The sequence below is a fragment of the Jaculus jaculus genome, chromosome 5, assembly GCF_020740685.1.
Source record: "Jaculus jaculus isolate mJacJac1 chromosome 5, mJacJac1.mat.Y.cur, whole genome shotgun sequence".
In the NCBI taxonomy this organism is placed as follows: domain Eukaryota; kingdom Metazoa; phylum Chordata; class Mammalia; order Rodentia; family Dipodidae; genus Jaculus; species Jaculus jaculus.
This window is the reverse complement of record NC_059106.1, coordinates 160,505,699-160,522,220: the sequence shown is the minus strand read 5'-3', so window position 1 is coordinate 160,522,220 and position 16,522 is coordinate 160,505,699. Positions and strand designations below refer to the sequence as shown.

At 48.5% G+C, this 16,522-nt stretch overlaps 1 protein-coding gene across 2 annotated transcripts in view; it reads right to left on the bottom strand.

The window, feature by feature from the left end:
- The window catches only part of Dop1b (DOP1 leucine zipper like protein B), a 111,761-nt gene extending 99,087 nt beyond the window's left edge, over positions 1-12,674 (bottom strand). For both annotated transcript variants that reach the window (XM_004654472.2, XR_006637167.1), the window contains exons 1-2: positions 12,556-12,674; positions 8,669-8,833 (exon numbers count right to left, since the gene is read on the bottom strand). In XM_004654472.2, the coding sequence (XP_004654529.2) occupies positions 8,669-8,806 (138 nt within the window). In that variant the 5' untranslated portion in view covers positions 8,807-8,833; positions 12,556-12,674. The remainder of the gene's footprint in view (positions 1-8,668; positions 8,834-12,555) is intronic.
- Between the last annotated feature and the right edge of the window lie 3,848 nt (positions 12,675-16,522).

Here is a 16,522-nt window from a genome sequence, read left to right as displayed (position 1 = left end):
AGGTTAGAGAAAGTGTCTGTGGCAGACTTGAAGCTTGGTCTTTGGTCTTTAGAAACTCAATCCCAGCTTCTAGTCTGACACCATCGAGTGGAACCTACAAATCAACACACAATTTAGGAAGGAATCCAAAATGGCAAAGTCATCTGAGCTTGAGGATCTAGACACACCTGAAAACAACCCCTCCACATAGTTTCTTCAGTATGTGAATCAATAAATTCTCTGGGGGCTGGGGAAATAAATAGCTTAGTGGTTAATATGTTTTCGTATGAAGCCTAGGGACCACAGTTTGATTCCCCAGGACCCATGTGAGCCAGCTGCACAAGGGAGGGCACGCGCGGGGCATTCGTTTGTGCTAGAGGCCCTGGTGTGCCCATTCTCTTTCTCTCTGTCTGCCTCTTTCTCTCTCTCAAGTAAATAAATAATTTAAAATATTTTTAAAAAAATGAATTCTCAGGCTAGAGAGATGGCTTAGCAGTTAAGCGCTTGCCTATGAAGCCTAAGGACCCCAGTTCGAGGCTCAATTCCCCAGGACCCACATTAGCCAGATGCACAAGGGGGCACACACGTCTGGAGTTCGTTTGCAGTGGCTGGAGGCCCTGGCGCGCCCATTCTCTCCCCCCACCCCCCGCCTCTTTCTCTCTCTCTCACTCTCAAATAAATAAATAAAAATAATAACATTTTAAAAAATGAATTCTCTGTTGCATTGGCATGGTTTTGTTGAAACTAGGCCGAGATGAGTTTTTGTCACTCACTAACTGAAGATCCAGAGTGACTGCACCCCCACAAGCTAAGCACCAACATTCAGAAGTTGCCTTCCAGCTGAACCCTACTTTGAAGCACACTCTCTCCAAGCGCAGATGAGCTTCTTTAAACTCTACACAGAAATGGCCACAGCAGCATTATTCAGAAGAGCTCTCACTGGAAACAGCTTGAGCCTCCATCAACTAGATGATGTGTATTTAAAATGTGGCGAATCTATCCAGTACATTATTCAGACTACAGATCTACATGTGAATGGAGCTTCAAAATGTCTCGTCAAGTAAAACAAGGAGACACCCATTCACTCACTTACCCCACACACACCATCTTAACTTCACAGTGTTTGAAGCTCTCATGCTGGGCATCTGAGTCACCAATGCCTTTGCAGGTTCTTAGCAACTTCCAGATAATCTAGGGTAAGGACCATAATGCCATGTGGACCCCCATAAATGGTGCAGGACAGTTCAGGATTCAGAGCCTTTGCCACACATGGGAACCAGAGTTAGGCCTGAGGTACTACTCACTGCGTTCTCTGAATTCTGGTTCAAAGAGTGTCAGAACAGAGCCAGAAACAAATGGATCCTGTGCCATCCACTCCCTCTGAGGTGCAAGATGTACTTTATTGAAGGGTGAAGAGACACACTGTCAGCGACATCTTTGCAGTCTGCTCTCTTCTCAGATGGCACTTCAGGCCTACATCTCCCCACAATCAGGTGACTTCAAGATCACAGGCATAAAGAGTGGAGAATAGATTGCCAGAAAAAAGTAAAACAGTCACCCCAAACTAAGTTCCACACTCAGATGGGGGGGCACGGTGAACAAAGAGACAAAACCAGAATGCTAGAGGCTGACCGAAGCATCTCGTACCTCTCCTCTCCTCTCCTAACAGGAGGGAGAAATGCTGAACTAACTGGGAGCCAGTAGGGTGTAGTGAAAAATGCGAGGGCCCTCTCGGCGAGAATACAGGACACCCCACAAATCCCCTCAAGAAGAAGCTGGCACAGAGCTCTGAGGCGAGGAAGCAGGGGCTCAAATCACCGAGAAGCCTGCCCATCCGGAGCAGTCTCTTGCCCTCAGTTATTCTAGCCTGGTTACCAAGGTTGCTGCCCTGACTACCACATAAACAAGAGTAAAGGTCTCCTCAAGGTTCTTGGGCAATGAAAAAGATTAAACAAATCAAGCTGTACCTTCCATAACGTATGTGATAACTCTTAAAGACCATCTGGGCTTCCATGAAAAGTAAGTTTGTTTTAAAAAAGTTGGGAGGCTGGAGGTGGCTCAGCGGCAAATGGTACTTGCTTGCAAAACCTGACGGCCCAGGTACCCATGTAAAGCCAGATGCACAAAGTGGTATGTACGTCTGGAGTTGGTTTGCAGTGGTGGGAAGCCTGGTTGCCCATTCTCATTTCCTTCCTTCCTTCCCTCCTCCCTTTTCTTCCCTCCCTCCCTTCCTTCCTTCTCTGTCTCTTCTTGCAAATAAATAAATACAAAGACAAAGCTGGTATGTAGAGAGCTGATTTGCACTCTGCATCCTCAGACTCAGTTTTGGGCTGAATCATATTAAAGTCTAACCCCAATACCTCCAAATGGAACTGTATGTGGAGGAAGGACCTTAAAAAAGGTAATTAAGATAGAATGAGGATTCACGAAGCCCGGAGTTCACTCTCCAGGACCACATGAACCAGGTGTTGGTGGTGCACACCTGTAATCCCAGCGTTTAGGAAGTAGAGGTTGGAGGGTCAGTTCAAAGTTATCCCTGGCTACCCGTTTGCCAGTTTGAGGCCACTGCATGAGAGCCTGCCTCTCAACAAAACGAACAAACAAAAATAAAAAAGAAGATAGAGTAAAACTCTCAGTCTCTTTTATCTTTATGAGGCATCAACAGAACTGGGCTGTTTTCTGGGATTTTGTTTTCTACTTTTTTTTTTTTTTTTTTTTTTTTAAGGAGTGTGTTCAGACTTCCGCAGAACCTGGACATGCTGTTTCTGTACTGGGGCAGAGCATGCTGTTGTTACTGATGTATATACATATTGGGGGGAGGGCTTTAGCTGTCCCGTCAACTTCAGAAACAAATATCCCTGTTCACCATGTCGAGTTGGCACTATATGGAAATCCACAGCCACATGGGTCTACAAATGTTAAACTTAAATTGTTTTTTCCATTTGTACAAGGGTTATGCACTGTATTAAATTGGTAAGATCTTATCTATGTGACTCTGATTACAAAAACTAATAAAAGTATTCTCCAAATTAAAAAAAAAAAAAAGCTGAAATAGTATTGAATCATGCCGGAGGCCAAAGTATATATGATTAAGTATAACCTCACTCCTGCAAGCCTATAATTTTCTAAGAATCTCACAACAAGATTAGGAACCTTGTTTACAATCAAACATATGTCTTAACTTCCTTGGGACCTACTACAGTAAGGGTTCCTTTGCCTTGTCAAGCATGGTTTTGTCTTATTAGCCTGTAGTCCACGGGACCTCAGGAACCACCTGCATTTACTGAAGGGAAAAACAAACCTCCTTAGGAACCCTGTGAACAGGGCCTGGGACGTTCATGGCTCAGCTGATGGAAGAGCAGGCACAAGACCCTGGGCTTGATGCCAGCACTGCACACACCAGGTGTGGGGGCACATGAATATAATCTAGCACCCAGGAGGCGGAGGAAAGGAAATCAGGAGTTCAAGGTCGTCCTCATGGAACTCACTTGCAACAATGGTGGGTTTGAAGCCAGCTTGGGTTGTCTGAGGGGGAGGAGGGAGGAGAGGAAAGGAGGAGGGAGGGAGGGAAATGCAGGAACCAGATACTGGGGTTGAGGTTCCAAGACCGTGCCCGGCACACAGCACTCCTGCCAAGCTTCTCTCTCTCCTACAGAAGCCCAGAGGACTTCATGACAGGTGTCCCCCCTCTTTATTTACTTTCTCCCTTACTCCAGCAACACCAGTCCCCTTATTGTCTTGGACTCAGTCCTGCATCGCAGATGGCCTCCCTGCCAGCTTGCTCACTGCATCCAGGCCTCTGCTCAAATGTCACATTAGTGGAGAGCCATCGCAGACTAAAATAGCTGCCGTCCTCCTTTCTCGCTCCCCCAGGTCCTGGGCTCACTTTTCTTCTTAGCACCCAACACACATTTGTTGTCTGCTGTCTGTGTTGCATGGACGGACAGGACCTGCTGTTATAGCCAGAGTCCAGCACCAAGGCATCCAGAGCTTTCTTTGGATGAAGCTGATGTAACACACTGAGTGGCTTAGACAACACAATTAGTGGCTCACTCTTCTGGTGGCCAGAAGCCTGGTTCCTTCCCAGGCCTTCTGAGCATGGTAAGAGAGAATACATCCCTGCTTCTTCCTGTCAGCCTTTGGTAGCCTTGGCTGGCCAATCCCTGACTTCATCACACATGGTATTATCTCTCTTGTGTCTGTGTCCCTTTTCTTTTTCTTTTTTTGATTTTTTTTTTTTTTTTGAGGTAAAGTCTCACTCTAGCCCAGGATGTCTTAGAATTCACTATGTAGTCTTAAGGCAGCCTTGAACTCACAGCAATCTTCCTACCTCAACTTCCTGAGTGCTGGGATTAAAGGTGTGAATCACCATGCCCAGTTTTTCTTTTTCTTTTTTTTCAACTGGAAATTGAACCTATGGCCTTTCACATGTTAAGCATGCCCTATATTAATGAGATACCCCACTCCCAACTCTTTTTAAAATTTCTATCTTAGGGGTTAAGCTAAGCCTCCCAAGCTGGCCTTGAACTCACTCTGAGGTCCAAACAGACCTTAAACTTGTTACCTTCCTGCCTCAGCCTCTCAAGTAGCTGGGATTACAGGCCTGTGCCGTCAGGCCTGCCAAGATTTTGTCATTTCCATAAGAACACCACTTGGGCTAGATTCCAGCCACACACTTAGGACTTTACTTTAGGTTGACTGTCTCTGTAGAGCCTATTTCCAAGTAAGGTTACATTCTTGCATAACAGGCACTAGGATTTTGACACGTCTTTTTCGGAGGACACAAGCTAGTCCATAATTAACCACTAGCAGCCCCTTCACACCAGACAAGTTAGCTACCAGTCACTAGTGAAGCGGAAGTGACAGCCATACTGACTTATTTAGACAATGAAGATGGGGTCCTTAGTGAGGAGACAGGACTTTCTCCTTATGTGAACTGCACAGATACCCAGCACGGAAAAGGCAAGGAAGCCTTACCCAAGGACATGGCCTCAAGGGCTGGGCTGCGCGGGACAGAGGCAGCCTCCTCTGCCACCGGCAGGCTCTGACGCTGCATAGTGTGGCTTGTTAGGTTGCACATATCTTTGTGCACGTGTGTGTGCATGGGTGCCTCGGTCCTGGGGACTGAATCTAGAGCTTCATTCTTGTACATTCTAGTCAAGGGCTCTACCACTAAGCTATACACCCCCAGGGGCTCCAAACTTCCTAGAATGTCTCTGAATTCACTCTGTAGCCCAGGCAGGCATTATGCATGCCACCCTCTTTTTTTTTTTTTTTTTTTTTTTTTTTTTTGGCTTTTTGAGGTAAAGTCTCACTCTAGCCCAAGCTGACCTGGAATTCACTATATGGTCTCAGGGTGGCCTCGAACTCATAGTGATCCTCCTACCTCTGCCTCCTGAGTGCTGGGATTAGAGGCATGCGCCCCCATGCCGGGCTCACCTTCCTTTCTTAGCCTTAAGCAGCTGCGGTTGCAGGCCTAAGGCCAGGCCTGGCTCATGTGGTGAGTTCTAGATGACACTGCACACGACGTCCTTAGCACAGAGGAAGTTCTCCATGAATGACAGCTGTCACGTGCAGAGCTGAAGCATGGCCTCACATGGTCATCCTTAACCCACTGAGAGCTCACAAACTGTTCAGGGTGACCCAATGCCTGATTACAGTGAGCACCCGTAAGCCCAGAGCACGCATGGCTGGATGGGAGGCGGAGACAAGAGGCTCTCCAGAAGCTCGTGGGTGAGCTAGTTTGGACAACAGCAGTAGCCAAGAGATCCTGCCTTGAACACGGTAGAAGGTGAGAATTGACACTCCAAGTTTTCCTGTGCCCTCCACGTATGTGCCCACACTCCCGTGTACAGCACACCAAAAGAGAAGGAAAATTCTCGTACATGCCGGGACACGGATAAGCCTTGAGAATATAATGGTATGTAAAATAAGCCAGACACAAAGGGCTGCCCACTGAACAACTTCATTCATAGGGAATGGCTGGGGAGAAGCAGGAAAGTGGCAAAACTGCTTCATAGGTACAAAGTTTCCTTCTGGGGTGATAAAAATGTTCTGGACCTAAACAGTACTGATGACTACACAACACTGTGGATGTGCCCCACTCACTCACTGAACGTTCAGAATGGATAAAGGTATTTCGTCTCAATTATAAAAAAAAAATGGCTGGAGGTTAAGAAGATGGCTCAGCAGTTCAAGGTGCTTGCTTACAAAGCTTGCCAGCAAGGGTTCAATTCTCCAGAACCTACACATAGCTGGTTGCAAATTGGTGCATATGTCTCTGACACCGGTGCCCTGGTGACAATGGGAGGTGGAGCCATTTCATTTGCAGGAAAAGAAATTCTGTTTCAAAGAAGGCAGAGCAGACACTTTGAAAGTGTCCTCACACCTTCACATGTGCACCACAGTTCAAGCGCCATGCATGCACAGACACAAATAAATAAAAATAACTTTAAGCTGGGCGTGGTGGCACACACTTTTAATCCCAGTACTTGGGAGGCAGAGGTAAGAGGATCACTGTGAGTTCGAGGTCAACCTGGGCTAGAGTGAGACCCACCCCACCCCTTTTTTTAATGAAGGAAAAAAAGCCAGATGTGGTAGCACACATGCCTGTAATCCTAGCACTCTGGAGGTAAAGGCAGGAGGATCAGGAGTTCAAGGTAAGACTTGGCTACACAGCAAATTTGAAGCCAGACTAGAATACATGAGACTATCTCCCATAAATAAGTAAATAAGGGAAGAAGGAAGGGAGGGAGGGAGGGAGAGAGAGAGAAGCCAGGCATGGTGGCACATTCCTTTAATGTTATCTCTTGAGAGGCAGAGGTAGGAAGACTGCTGTGAGTTCAAGGCCCACCTAGGACTACAGAGTGAATTCTAGGTCAGCCTGGGCTAGAGTGAGACCTTACCTTGAAAAAGAGAGAAAGAGAGAGACACCACCATCTACTTTTCTGAAGCATGTCATTTTTAAAATATATTATTTTATTTGAGAAAGAGAGTGAGTTATGGGCACTCTAGGTCCTCCTGCACTGCAAACAAACTTCAGGCTTCAAACATGCACCACTTTGTGCATATGGCTTTATGTGTGCACTGGGAACTCAAACCTGGTTTGTCAAGCTTTCAGGTGTACAAGGAGAGCAAGCAACTGCCTTAACTACTGAGCCACCTCTCCAGCCCACCCCACTTTTTATTTGATTGGCTGCTTGGCTTAGACACCAGGTTAGACAAATGCTGACACAATGAAGCACCCAGCAGAACTGAGCATACCTCAGTCTCATCCTGCACCTTCTTCCTTTCCCCTGAAAACGGACACTGCCTCTGGGCACATCAGGCAGGGGTCAAAATTCTAGGCCCTTGTTTCTCTATTTAAAGGAAGACACCCAGGAGCATCCTCTCCTCCACCCTTCAGAGCAGCTGGCTGTGACTTTGCATGTTGTAAATGTGCCCTGCCAAGGACCAGCAGTCTCCTGGCCAGTGAGATATAACAGCCAGCCAACTCTGCCGAACCTGGCAGCCTCCTTCCAGGTTGACAGCTTTTCTTCTTTCTTTCTTCCTCTCTGTTTCTTCTCTCTCTCTCTCTCTCTCTCTCTCTCTCTTTTTCTTGTGGTACTGAGGACTGAACCTAGGGCCTCACTCACGATAAGCACAGGCTGTGAAAGCTGCCTTTTGGCTGTTGGCGCAGGACTGATGCCTGGGAAATGCTCATCTTCAACCCTGCCCCTGCCCTTGGTCCTGTTCCTGCCCCTGCCCCTGCCCATGGGAGAGGTAAAAGAAGACACTCTGCAGTGCTGGAGTTCTCTGGTTCGCCTTACTTGGGCACACTAGATCTGCAGAATCCAGTTTGGCATCTCCTCCCTCCCACCTGGCACTCGCATTCCAAACCCAAGTGCTGGCCAGAGAGAGACACTTCTTCAAACACAGATGTTCTCTACCTACCTGACATAGAGGACGTCTAAGAGCATAGGAGCTACTGTCACCCTCCCTTTGTGCATGACAAGAAACAGCAACAGTCCCATATAAAGGTCACATGGAGACAGTTCAAAGCCAAGCCCACATCTGACCAGTCTGTGTCTTCCCAGACCTTACCCTTCTCCCCATTCAAATACATACATATGTGTACACTTAAACCCACAGACACAGTTACTTCTTCCTTTATTCTTCTAGGAGTTGCCAGTCAGCAATAACAGGGTCCCCAAAGTAGACCAAAGAAGAAAACACAGTAAAAATCCCAAGCAGTATATAAAGAACAATCTTTGTAACTGGGAGTGGTGGCGTACACCTTTAATCCCACCACTTGGGAGGCAGAGGCAGGAGGATCACCATGAGTTCGAGGCCACCCTGAGGCTCCATAGTGAATTCCAGGTCAGCCTAGGCTAGAGTGAAACCCTACCTTGAGAATAAAAAAAATCTTTGAGCAACCAAGTTGACAATTTTATATTCTACTTTGTACAAACATAGATACTGAGAAAAGGACAGCTCAAAAATGTCAACACCATAAATAATTCTATGCTTAGAAAAAGCTAGAAGGAGGTATATACACTGAGATAAGCTAAGAGGAGGTAAGTCTGAGTCAGAGAAGATTACTAGTAGCGTCTCTGTATTTTTCTAGTTGCAATCGTGAATTCCTTGCAATAATAAAAAGACAACTATGTCTCCACCTCCACACAATCCAAACAGGATATGCTCCAAGTACCTTGTTAAGTTTGCCAAGGGAAGATATGAGATCCGCCCATTCACTGGAGGACTCGAAGTTTCTTAAAGCCTTTTCAATCACTGAAGAGTAATTTCTGTATCTGTAATCGCTTAGTAGCTCTTGCTCCTCTGGATCCATCTTACATTCTCACAGTGAGGAAAGTATCTAAAAGAGAACCAAAAAAAACATACAAATGAGCAAGCTATCCCAGCTCGGAGTTAAGGGAGACCTGTGTCCACAAACACTCTATGCACAGACTCACTAGGCGATCCAGTTCAAATATTTAGCCAGGCTTCTGGACCAGGCACTGTGGTAAATAAAGATAAAGGGTTCCTGCCCTTGTGCATTCTGACACAGACGAATGCAGAACGAGGGCAGAGAAGGCAAGGATGCTAGGTTCCGCCTAAGTGACAAAATTAATTTTAAGAGTAAAAGTACAAACTGCAAAACTCCACGGTGCTGCCAGCTGGCAATTCTGAATGCAGATGGTCCCTCCCATCACAGAGCATTTATAATACCCAAGGACACACGCTTAATCTGAATGGTCCATTTCGCAATTCAGTATTCTATAACTAGACAAGGAAGGAAGCTGGAAATACTATGCAAGAAAATCCAGTGGGGGGGGGGGGGAGAGAAAACCATTGGAGAAAATTAGTATGTGGGCTGGGGATGTGGCTCAGTGTTAACAGGGCTTGCCTAACATTCATGAGGCACTAGGTACCATTCCCAGCACTGTAAAAACAGACAGAGAAGAACCAAACAAAAAACAAGGATGTGATGGGGAAACCTCTGACAGTAAGCTGTCACTATTAGGCCATGAGAAGGAACAAAGTGCAGCCATGTGGACGATGGTTGGAAACATTAAGCTTAGGCCCAGCGCGATGGTGCACAACTGTAATTCCAGCATTCAAGAGACCGAGGCAGAAGGATTAGGAGCTGAAGGCCAACCTAATACCCTGTCTCAAAAAATACAAAATGACACCAACAAAAAGACATAAATATAAGGTTAGTGGAAGAAGCCAGCCAAACAAAGTCATACAGTCCACTGATATGACCTAAAGTCGGCAAATCTCTCGTGATGACAAGCAGGTTAGTGGCTGCCTAGAGTGGGCTAGAAACAAAGGGTGATGGGATCTTTTTTGAGATCATGGGAATATGGTTATAGTGATGGTTGCCCAACTCTGTAAAAGAACTGAAAATCACTGAGTTACATTCATGAATGAATTTCATGCTCTGTACATTATACCCAAATTCTACTGTTGTTACACACACACACACACACCAAAAAAAAAAAAAAAAAAAACCTAAGCCCTGAATTCCATCCATTCAGCACGCTCATCCCTCAAGTCTTCTCTCAGATAATGGCATCTCTGTGGGTGTGACATTTTGTTGTTCTGGGCTCTCCCGTCCCTTCTTTACCTGCCACACTCAACCCAAGTCCTGCTGGCTCTCCTGCCGAAGCACTTGCTGACCCCCCGCTCTCCCTCCCTCTGCACTGCTGTTCAGTCCATCCCTGCCCCTTGCATATGTCCAGAGGCTTATTGCCGGTGCCCTCACTCGCTCTCTCTCATTTCTGTCCCTCTCATTGTCCAGCACAAACTCTTCTCCCTCCTCTCTACAAGGTTCCATCCACTAACATGTCCCATCAGAGCCTCTGCCCGGCAGTGCCTGTCTTTTGTAAAAGCACACTGCACTATGCATCTGCCCCCGTCCCCCAACCCAGAACGAATTCTTAGGAAGACATGGCCTTTTCTCTGAAATAACAGCCTTCATTCATCCTTCAAGAAAGGAAAGGCTGGCAATCGGAGGTGATGGTTTTATTCTGCAAACTGAAGTCTAAGAAGTTGATATATCCAGAAAGTCTATTGCCGGGCTTCCCTCCCAACCCCAAGCCAGGAAATTTCCAGCCTAAAATTCAGCGTATCATATTTTATGCACAGTTTATTAAATGTCTGAGTACCGGAAAGACACTTGGAGAGAACAGGGTTCCTAGGCTCATAGTTCACCGTCTAATGCACGGGGAAATACTTCAACTTAATGTGACACATTGAGACAGGGCAGGCAGAAATGGCAGAACCTGATTTGGACAAAAGAGGAAGCTCAACCACCAGCAGGGGAGTTCTCAAAGTCCACAGGTGTGGCCTTGGGTTACCAGGAAAACAGGTGCATCACTGATAAGGTGTGTGCTCGGGAGGCAGGGAACAAAAGTGCACCACCGCTCTTGGCAAGGAGGGCAACGGCCAGGTAGCAGTGGGTAACGGGAGCAGGTCAGTGTTATGGACTACTGCTGGAAAAAAAAGTGCTGCTTGGTGTAACCTAACAGAATAGGTAGGGAGCTTACAAAGAGTTCTTCTGGCAAGCACCTTTATTTATTTCAACATATGAAGCACTGAGTATTTCAATATAAGACTTCTGTGTGAGGCTGGTACTCCCGTCATTTCTGTATGCACTTACCTTAAGCAACACACAGGACTCCCAAGAGATGGGTATTGCTGCCTCATGATAAGGATAATGGGAATCAGGCCATTCAGAAAACTGCCCAGGTCACTAGGAGCGCAGTTGGCATAACTGAGATCCCAGTCCCGCACACTAAGATATTACATTTCGTAAGTGTAAAAATGACTTTAATCCCAGCACTCAGGAGGCTGAGGTAGGAGGATCACTGCGAGTTCGAGGCAAGTGTGAGACTACGTAGAGAATTTCTGGGTAGCCTGGGTTAGAGCGAGACCCTACCTAGAGGGGAAAATGACTACTTCAGTGCGAACACTACTGTTTGTGAGAGATTTGCCGGTGCAGTAAGGTGAGTGGGTTACAAACAAGTCACAAAGTACGCACGACGCAGCAGACATATAAACTACTGTGCTGGACCTGACACATTCTCCTTAAAATTGAAAATGTCACACAAAATGCTCACCTTGCCCTTTCTTAAACTTCTTAGGAAAACAAGTGGGGAAAAAAAAAAGTCTGCTAGATCGCAGAGAAGTCCGCTGTAAATATGATTACTGGAAGGAAGGATACCACCTGCAGTCCTTCCATGAGCAAGAGCTTGTACCCGAACATAATGCGAACCCCCCTCCGCCAACAGCACAGAAACACTTCTTGGCCTAGTTGTTTTGAATTTCTTCCTTTCAGAGTGATGACTAAATTGTACGAGGAAAAAAAATTAATACGCTTCACAGGGGGAGGTTTTGAATGTGGGGGTGTTCACCAACACCTTGCCAAAACAATCCTACAGAGGTTTCCCAAATGTGAGGCTTCTGTCTCCAGGAGAGGCCACACCTGGGGGTGACAGTCCCCGCAGCAGCAGCAGCAGCAGCAGCAGTAGTGCCGTAAGGATCTTAGCTGCAGGACGCAGGGGCCAGGCTGGCTCCAGCGTGCATATTACGTCTGGATCCCATCTCTGGGGGAGGGGGTGTCAGCCCGAGAGCCTTCGGTCCTTAAATGCGTGTGCACGTCCCTGGACCACACAGGCAAACAAAGGCTGAGCTTCTAGAACCGCCCAGAGCCTGTGGCCCAGGGCATGGGCGCACGGTGACCATGCCCGATCTCCACCTGCCGGGCTGGAGGGCGTACCGGAGCATCCTTCACCGCGGGGACCCGGAGGGGACCTTTCCCCGGCCACCACCGCCTCTCCCTCCGCGAAGGTGCCGGGTGGGAACCCCACGCCCACGCGCGCGGCTCCTCCGGGCCGGCCCCGCACTGCAGCGGCGCGCGCCGAGGGCCCAGGCCGCGCGCGGGGAGTCACCGTGCGCCCCCTGGGGACGCCGCCCCGAAGCCTCTGACCCGCGGTGAAAGGACGCTCGCGCCGCCTCGCCGCTCCCGGGCCGGGCGACGAAGAGACGCCCGGCTCCTCTGGCAGCCCAGGCCGTGGAGCCGTCACAGCTTACCGGAGGCGGCAGGCCTGGTTCGTGGGCGCGCCCACCAACGGCGTGTCGAAGCCTGTCGGGCTGCGGGAGATCGGTCCGTCGCCGCGGAGACACGCGAGCCCCAAGCCCCAAGCCTCTAGCGCCCGAGGAAGCGCAGCGCCTCCGCCCCAGACCCTGCGGCCGCGGCTCTGGGGGCGGGGCCGGAAGGCGGAGCCTCGGCCACCCAGGGGGCGGGGCTTAGGGGGACCAGGGCGGGCCAGAAGGCGGGGCCTCCGCTTCACAGGGGGCGTGGTCTAGCTCTGCGTGTGCTGAGGGTTGTGGGCGGGGCCTTCATCCCCGGCAGCGGGTTCCGGGGCGGGGCTTAGCTTTGCGTGCGTGGGGCGTGTGGGCGGGGCCTCGAGCGCGGGACGGCAAGAAGGCGGGGCCTTAATCTCTGGGAGCGGCGCTCTGGGGGCGTGGCTTAGCTCTGCGTAGGCGGGGGTCTGGGCGGGGCCTGGTGCTCCGGTCAGGGGGAAGGAGGTGTGGCCTCGGCACACGGCGTGGGGCGTGTTCCCGCGCTGTCGCTGTGCCCCAAAGAAGCCGAGACGGAGCCGCGTTCTGGGCATCCCGCTGTGGGCGTCGCCTCGCGACAGAGCCACACCCGGAAGAGTCCACACAGGTGGGCAGGCGGCGTCCGCCCTCACCTGAGCTCCAGGCGCAGCAGCCGAAGCGCAGAGGACGTCCGGGTCAGGACCTGGCCAGAGTCGTCAGCGCCTGCTTAGGCCCTCGGAGGACCTTCAGAGTTACGGACAAGCACGAGCCATCGTGATGCCCGAGAGGTGCGCGGCGCCTCTGGTTCATCCCGTGCCTTACATCGGGACCGCCTCTACCCTAGGGGGAGGAAGGAGAAGGAGTCCTTCCATGCACAGGGCGCCGAAGGTTCCGAGCTCCCATGGAGGTACAAACGGTCTCCACAATAGGCGAGGTCATTATATTTTCCTGGGGTGAGCTCTTTATGTGGGCGCTGGCCCAGGAAAGAGGACTTCATGTCGACCCTAGAAAACGATTATTTCCAGATCTACCCAACGTGGCTCGATAGATGTTGGGCAGGAAGCATGGTGAAGCCAAGGGATCTGCCCAACTCATCCGGATTGCCCTCCCCCCCTGCCGCGGCTTCCAGCTAACCGAGACAGTGCCACTTGTGGGTTAAAGTTGTCATTTCTGTTGTGGCCTCTTCCCCTATTAACTCTTTTTGCAATTTTTGGAGCCTAGAGTGGTGGTGCAGGGCTGTCATGCCAGCACTTGGGAAGGAGGCAGAAGGATCAAGAGTTCAAGGACAGCCTTGACCATTTACATAGCTAGCAGGCTACCTCAGACTCTGTCTCAAAAAAAAAACCAAAAACCTACAAAAATAAGCTGGGCTAAGGATAAGGCAAGAGTTCACACTAGCTTCAGGCCAGTCTGGTTACATAGTGAATTTGAGGCCATCTTGGGCTACATAGTGACAAAGAGCCTGTCTCAAACAAAACAAAAACTGAGCTGGAGCGTATGTAGCTCAGGGTTAGAACACTAGCCTAGATTGTGCAAGGCCCTTAGGTTCATTCCCTATTACAGCCACACAAACTAAAACAAAACGCCACAAATGTCTACGGGTCAAGCTGCTTTGTCACTCTTAAAGGCTGCTTAACCATCTGTTTATGATCTGAAAAGTGCAGCCAGTTCCTTGCACAATAACATTCTAACTAATTAGGTCATTTCGAATTTCATTTGAGGGGCTGGAGAGATGGCTCAGAGGTTAAGGCACTCGCCTACAAATTTCACGTGAATCTCAACTTTAACCCTCACTCAGGGGACAGTACAGCATCAGACGCCAGAGCCCCAGCGCATTCTGTGGCCCAGGCTGACCCATCCTTTAGATCTTGGCCAGCTGGACACACTGGTTTGGATAAGCAGGAATTGGTGATCCTTCTAAGATTCTACTCCATCCATCTGAGCAGTAACCACTGCGGCTTCCCTGCTAACTGGTCATTGCCCCCGGCAGCGTTCAGCCCTTCCTCTCCACACGTTTCTCTTAGTGGAAAAGTCTGATCACAGCTCTGTATTTGATGCTATGCCCTCTGGGTTACTTGTCTACTCATCATTGTCACCTGTTTCATCTCCACATGCCACCGCTGTCCAGACTTCTGGTCTGTCACAATCCCTGTTGCAGTTGAGCACCAGCAGAAAAAAAAAAAAAAAAAAAAAAATTCAAAGGGCCAGCGGGTCAATAGCTGCTGTCCTGTGTGGGTTCATCATACAAATGTTGGCCTAGAAAAACAGACTCCAGGAGAGCTGATGTAGAAGGGACCACTGGCTCCATCTGGTTCCTAAACAGACACATCAAGGAATGGGATCCACTTAAAAGATGCTACATTTAAACCGTCCTCTTTTTTTTTTTTTTTTTCCTCCGTAGAAAAATTTGCCTAGGCCAACTTGGGGACATAATTATTAGATAGCTTAAGATCACTAAAATTTTGAGGACCGGGGATTTAGCTTAGTGACCTAGAAAGGGCAAGGTGCTGGGTTTAAGTCCCTGGCATCAGAAAAAAAAATCATAAAAAAAGGTCAAAAAAGACAAATAGTAGCAATAAAAATAAACAAATAAATAACAAGGGAACAAATCTCCAAGTTTCTAACCCACGTGTCCAGCCTGCCTGTGGGCTGCACACAGCCAAGGAGAGCTATGAATTTGGCCCAAACTCTTAGGAGGTTACAAATTTCTTTGCAATTAATTTTCTAGGCTTGTTTTTATTTTTTATTTATTTATTAGAGAGAGGGAGAGAATGGGCACACAAGGGCCTCCAGCCACTGCAAACAAAACTCCAGACACATGTACCACCTTGTGTATCTGGTTTACGTGGAGAGTTGAACCTGGGTCCTTAGGCTTCGCAGGCAAGCGCCTTTAACCACTAAGCCATCTCTCCAGCCCTCATTATAATTATTTTGTAACCCAGTTGTGTGCTTCTTAAGCATGGACCTTGTAGATGACAATGTGCTGCAGTCTAAAGGTTAGACACTCCTGATTCTTAGATTAAATGGTATAAAATGATAGTGAAATCACCCTTCAAGGATGATTATGAGATTTACGTCAAACCATGTTGGGAAAGTAGGAGCATGACAGAGCGTAGTATGCTACAGAGTCTCAATTCATGATCTTGTTTCCTCTTGAATTCCAAGCCTAATTATTGTTTTCTATACAGCATACCAATGAAAATTTCTAACACACTTGTATTACTTAAGTTCCTTTTTATTTTTATTTATTTATTTGACAGAGAAGGAGGGGAGAGAGAAAGAGAGAGGATGGGCCCGCCAGGGTCTCCAGCCACTGCAAACAAACTCCAGACGTGTGCGTCCTCTTGTGCATGTGGCTAATGTAGGTCCTGGGAATCGAACCTGGGTCCTTTGGCTTTGGAAGCAACCGCCTTAACCACTAAGCCATCCCTCCAGCCCTTACATTCCTTTTTGACCGGTGGTGACAACTCCTCAGTTCATCCTGATTAAGGAAAAGAGAAACTGTAAACTTACATTAGAACCTATGATGTCAGGAACCATCTGAGGCTAGGAAAGAGATGCTGAGTGAAGGAATGTCTGTCTACTCAGACCCCTCTGCTCCTCTAGAAGGTTGTTCTCTTTCTCTGACTATGCTCTGGCTCCCTCCACTCCTCTGACCACAGAGAGTAGGATGTGGCCACTCAGTACCAGCTGATCCAGTCCAGCTGGTCCTGTCTTTTAGAGGGAGGGTTTAAACCAGGAACAGCCCACAGAGGCTAGCAGAGCAAAGTCACCTATGGCTGTTGCAAATGCAGGGGAGGGGCCAAGCTTCTCAGAGAAAGATCATTCTGGTCAGCAGTTGATAGCTTAAAAGAGTCTTCTAAGCAGGTCACTTGCTGCTCCAATGTCAAGGTGGGATTGGCTGGTGACAAAAGAGGAAGTAGAAATAAGAGGGACCGACAGTTCACTTGTCGGCTTC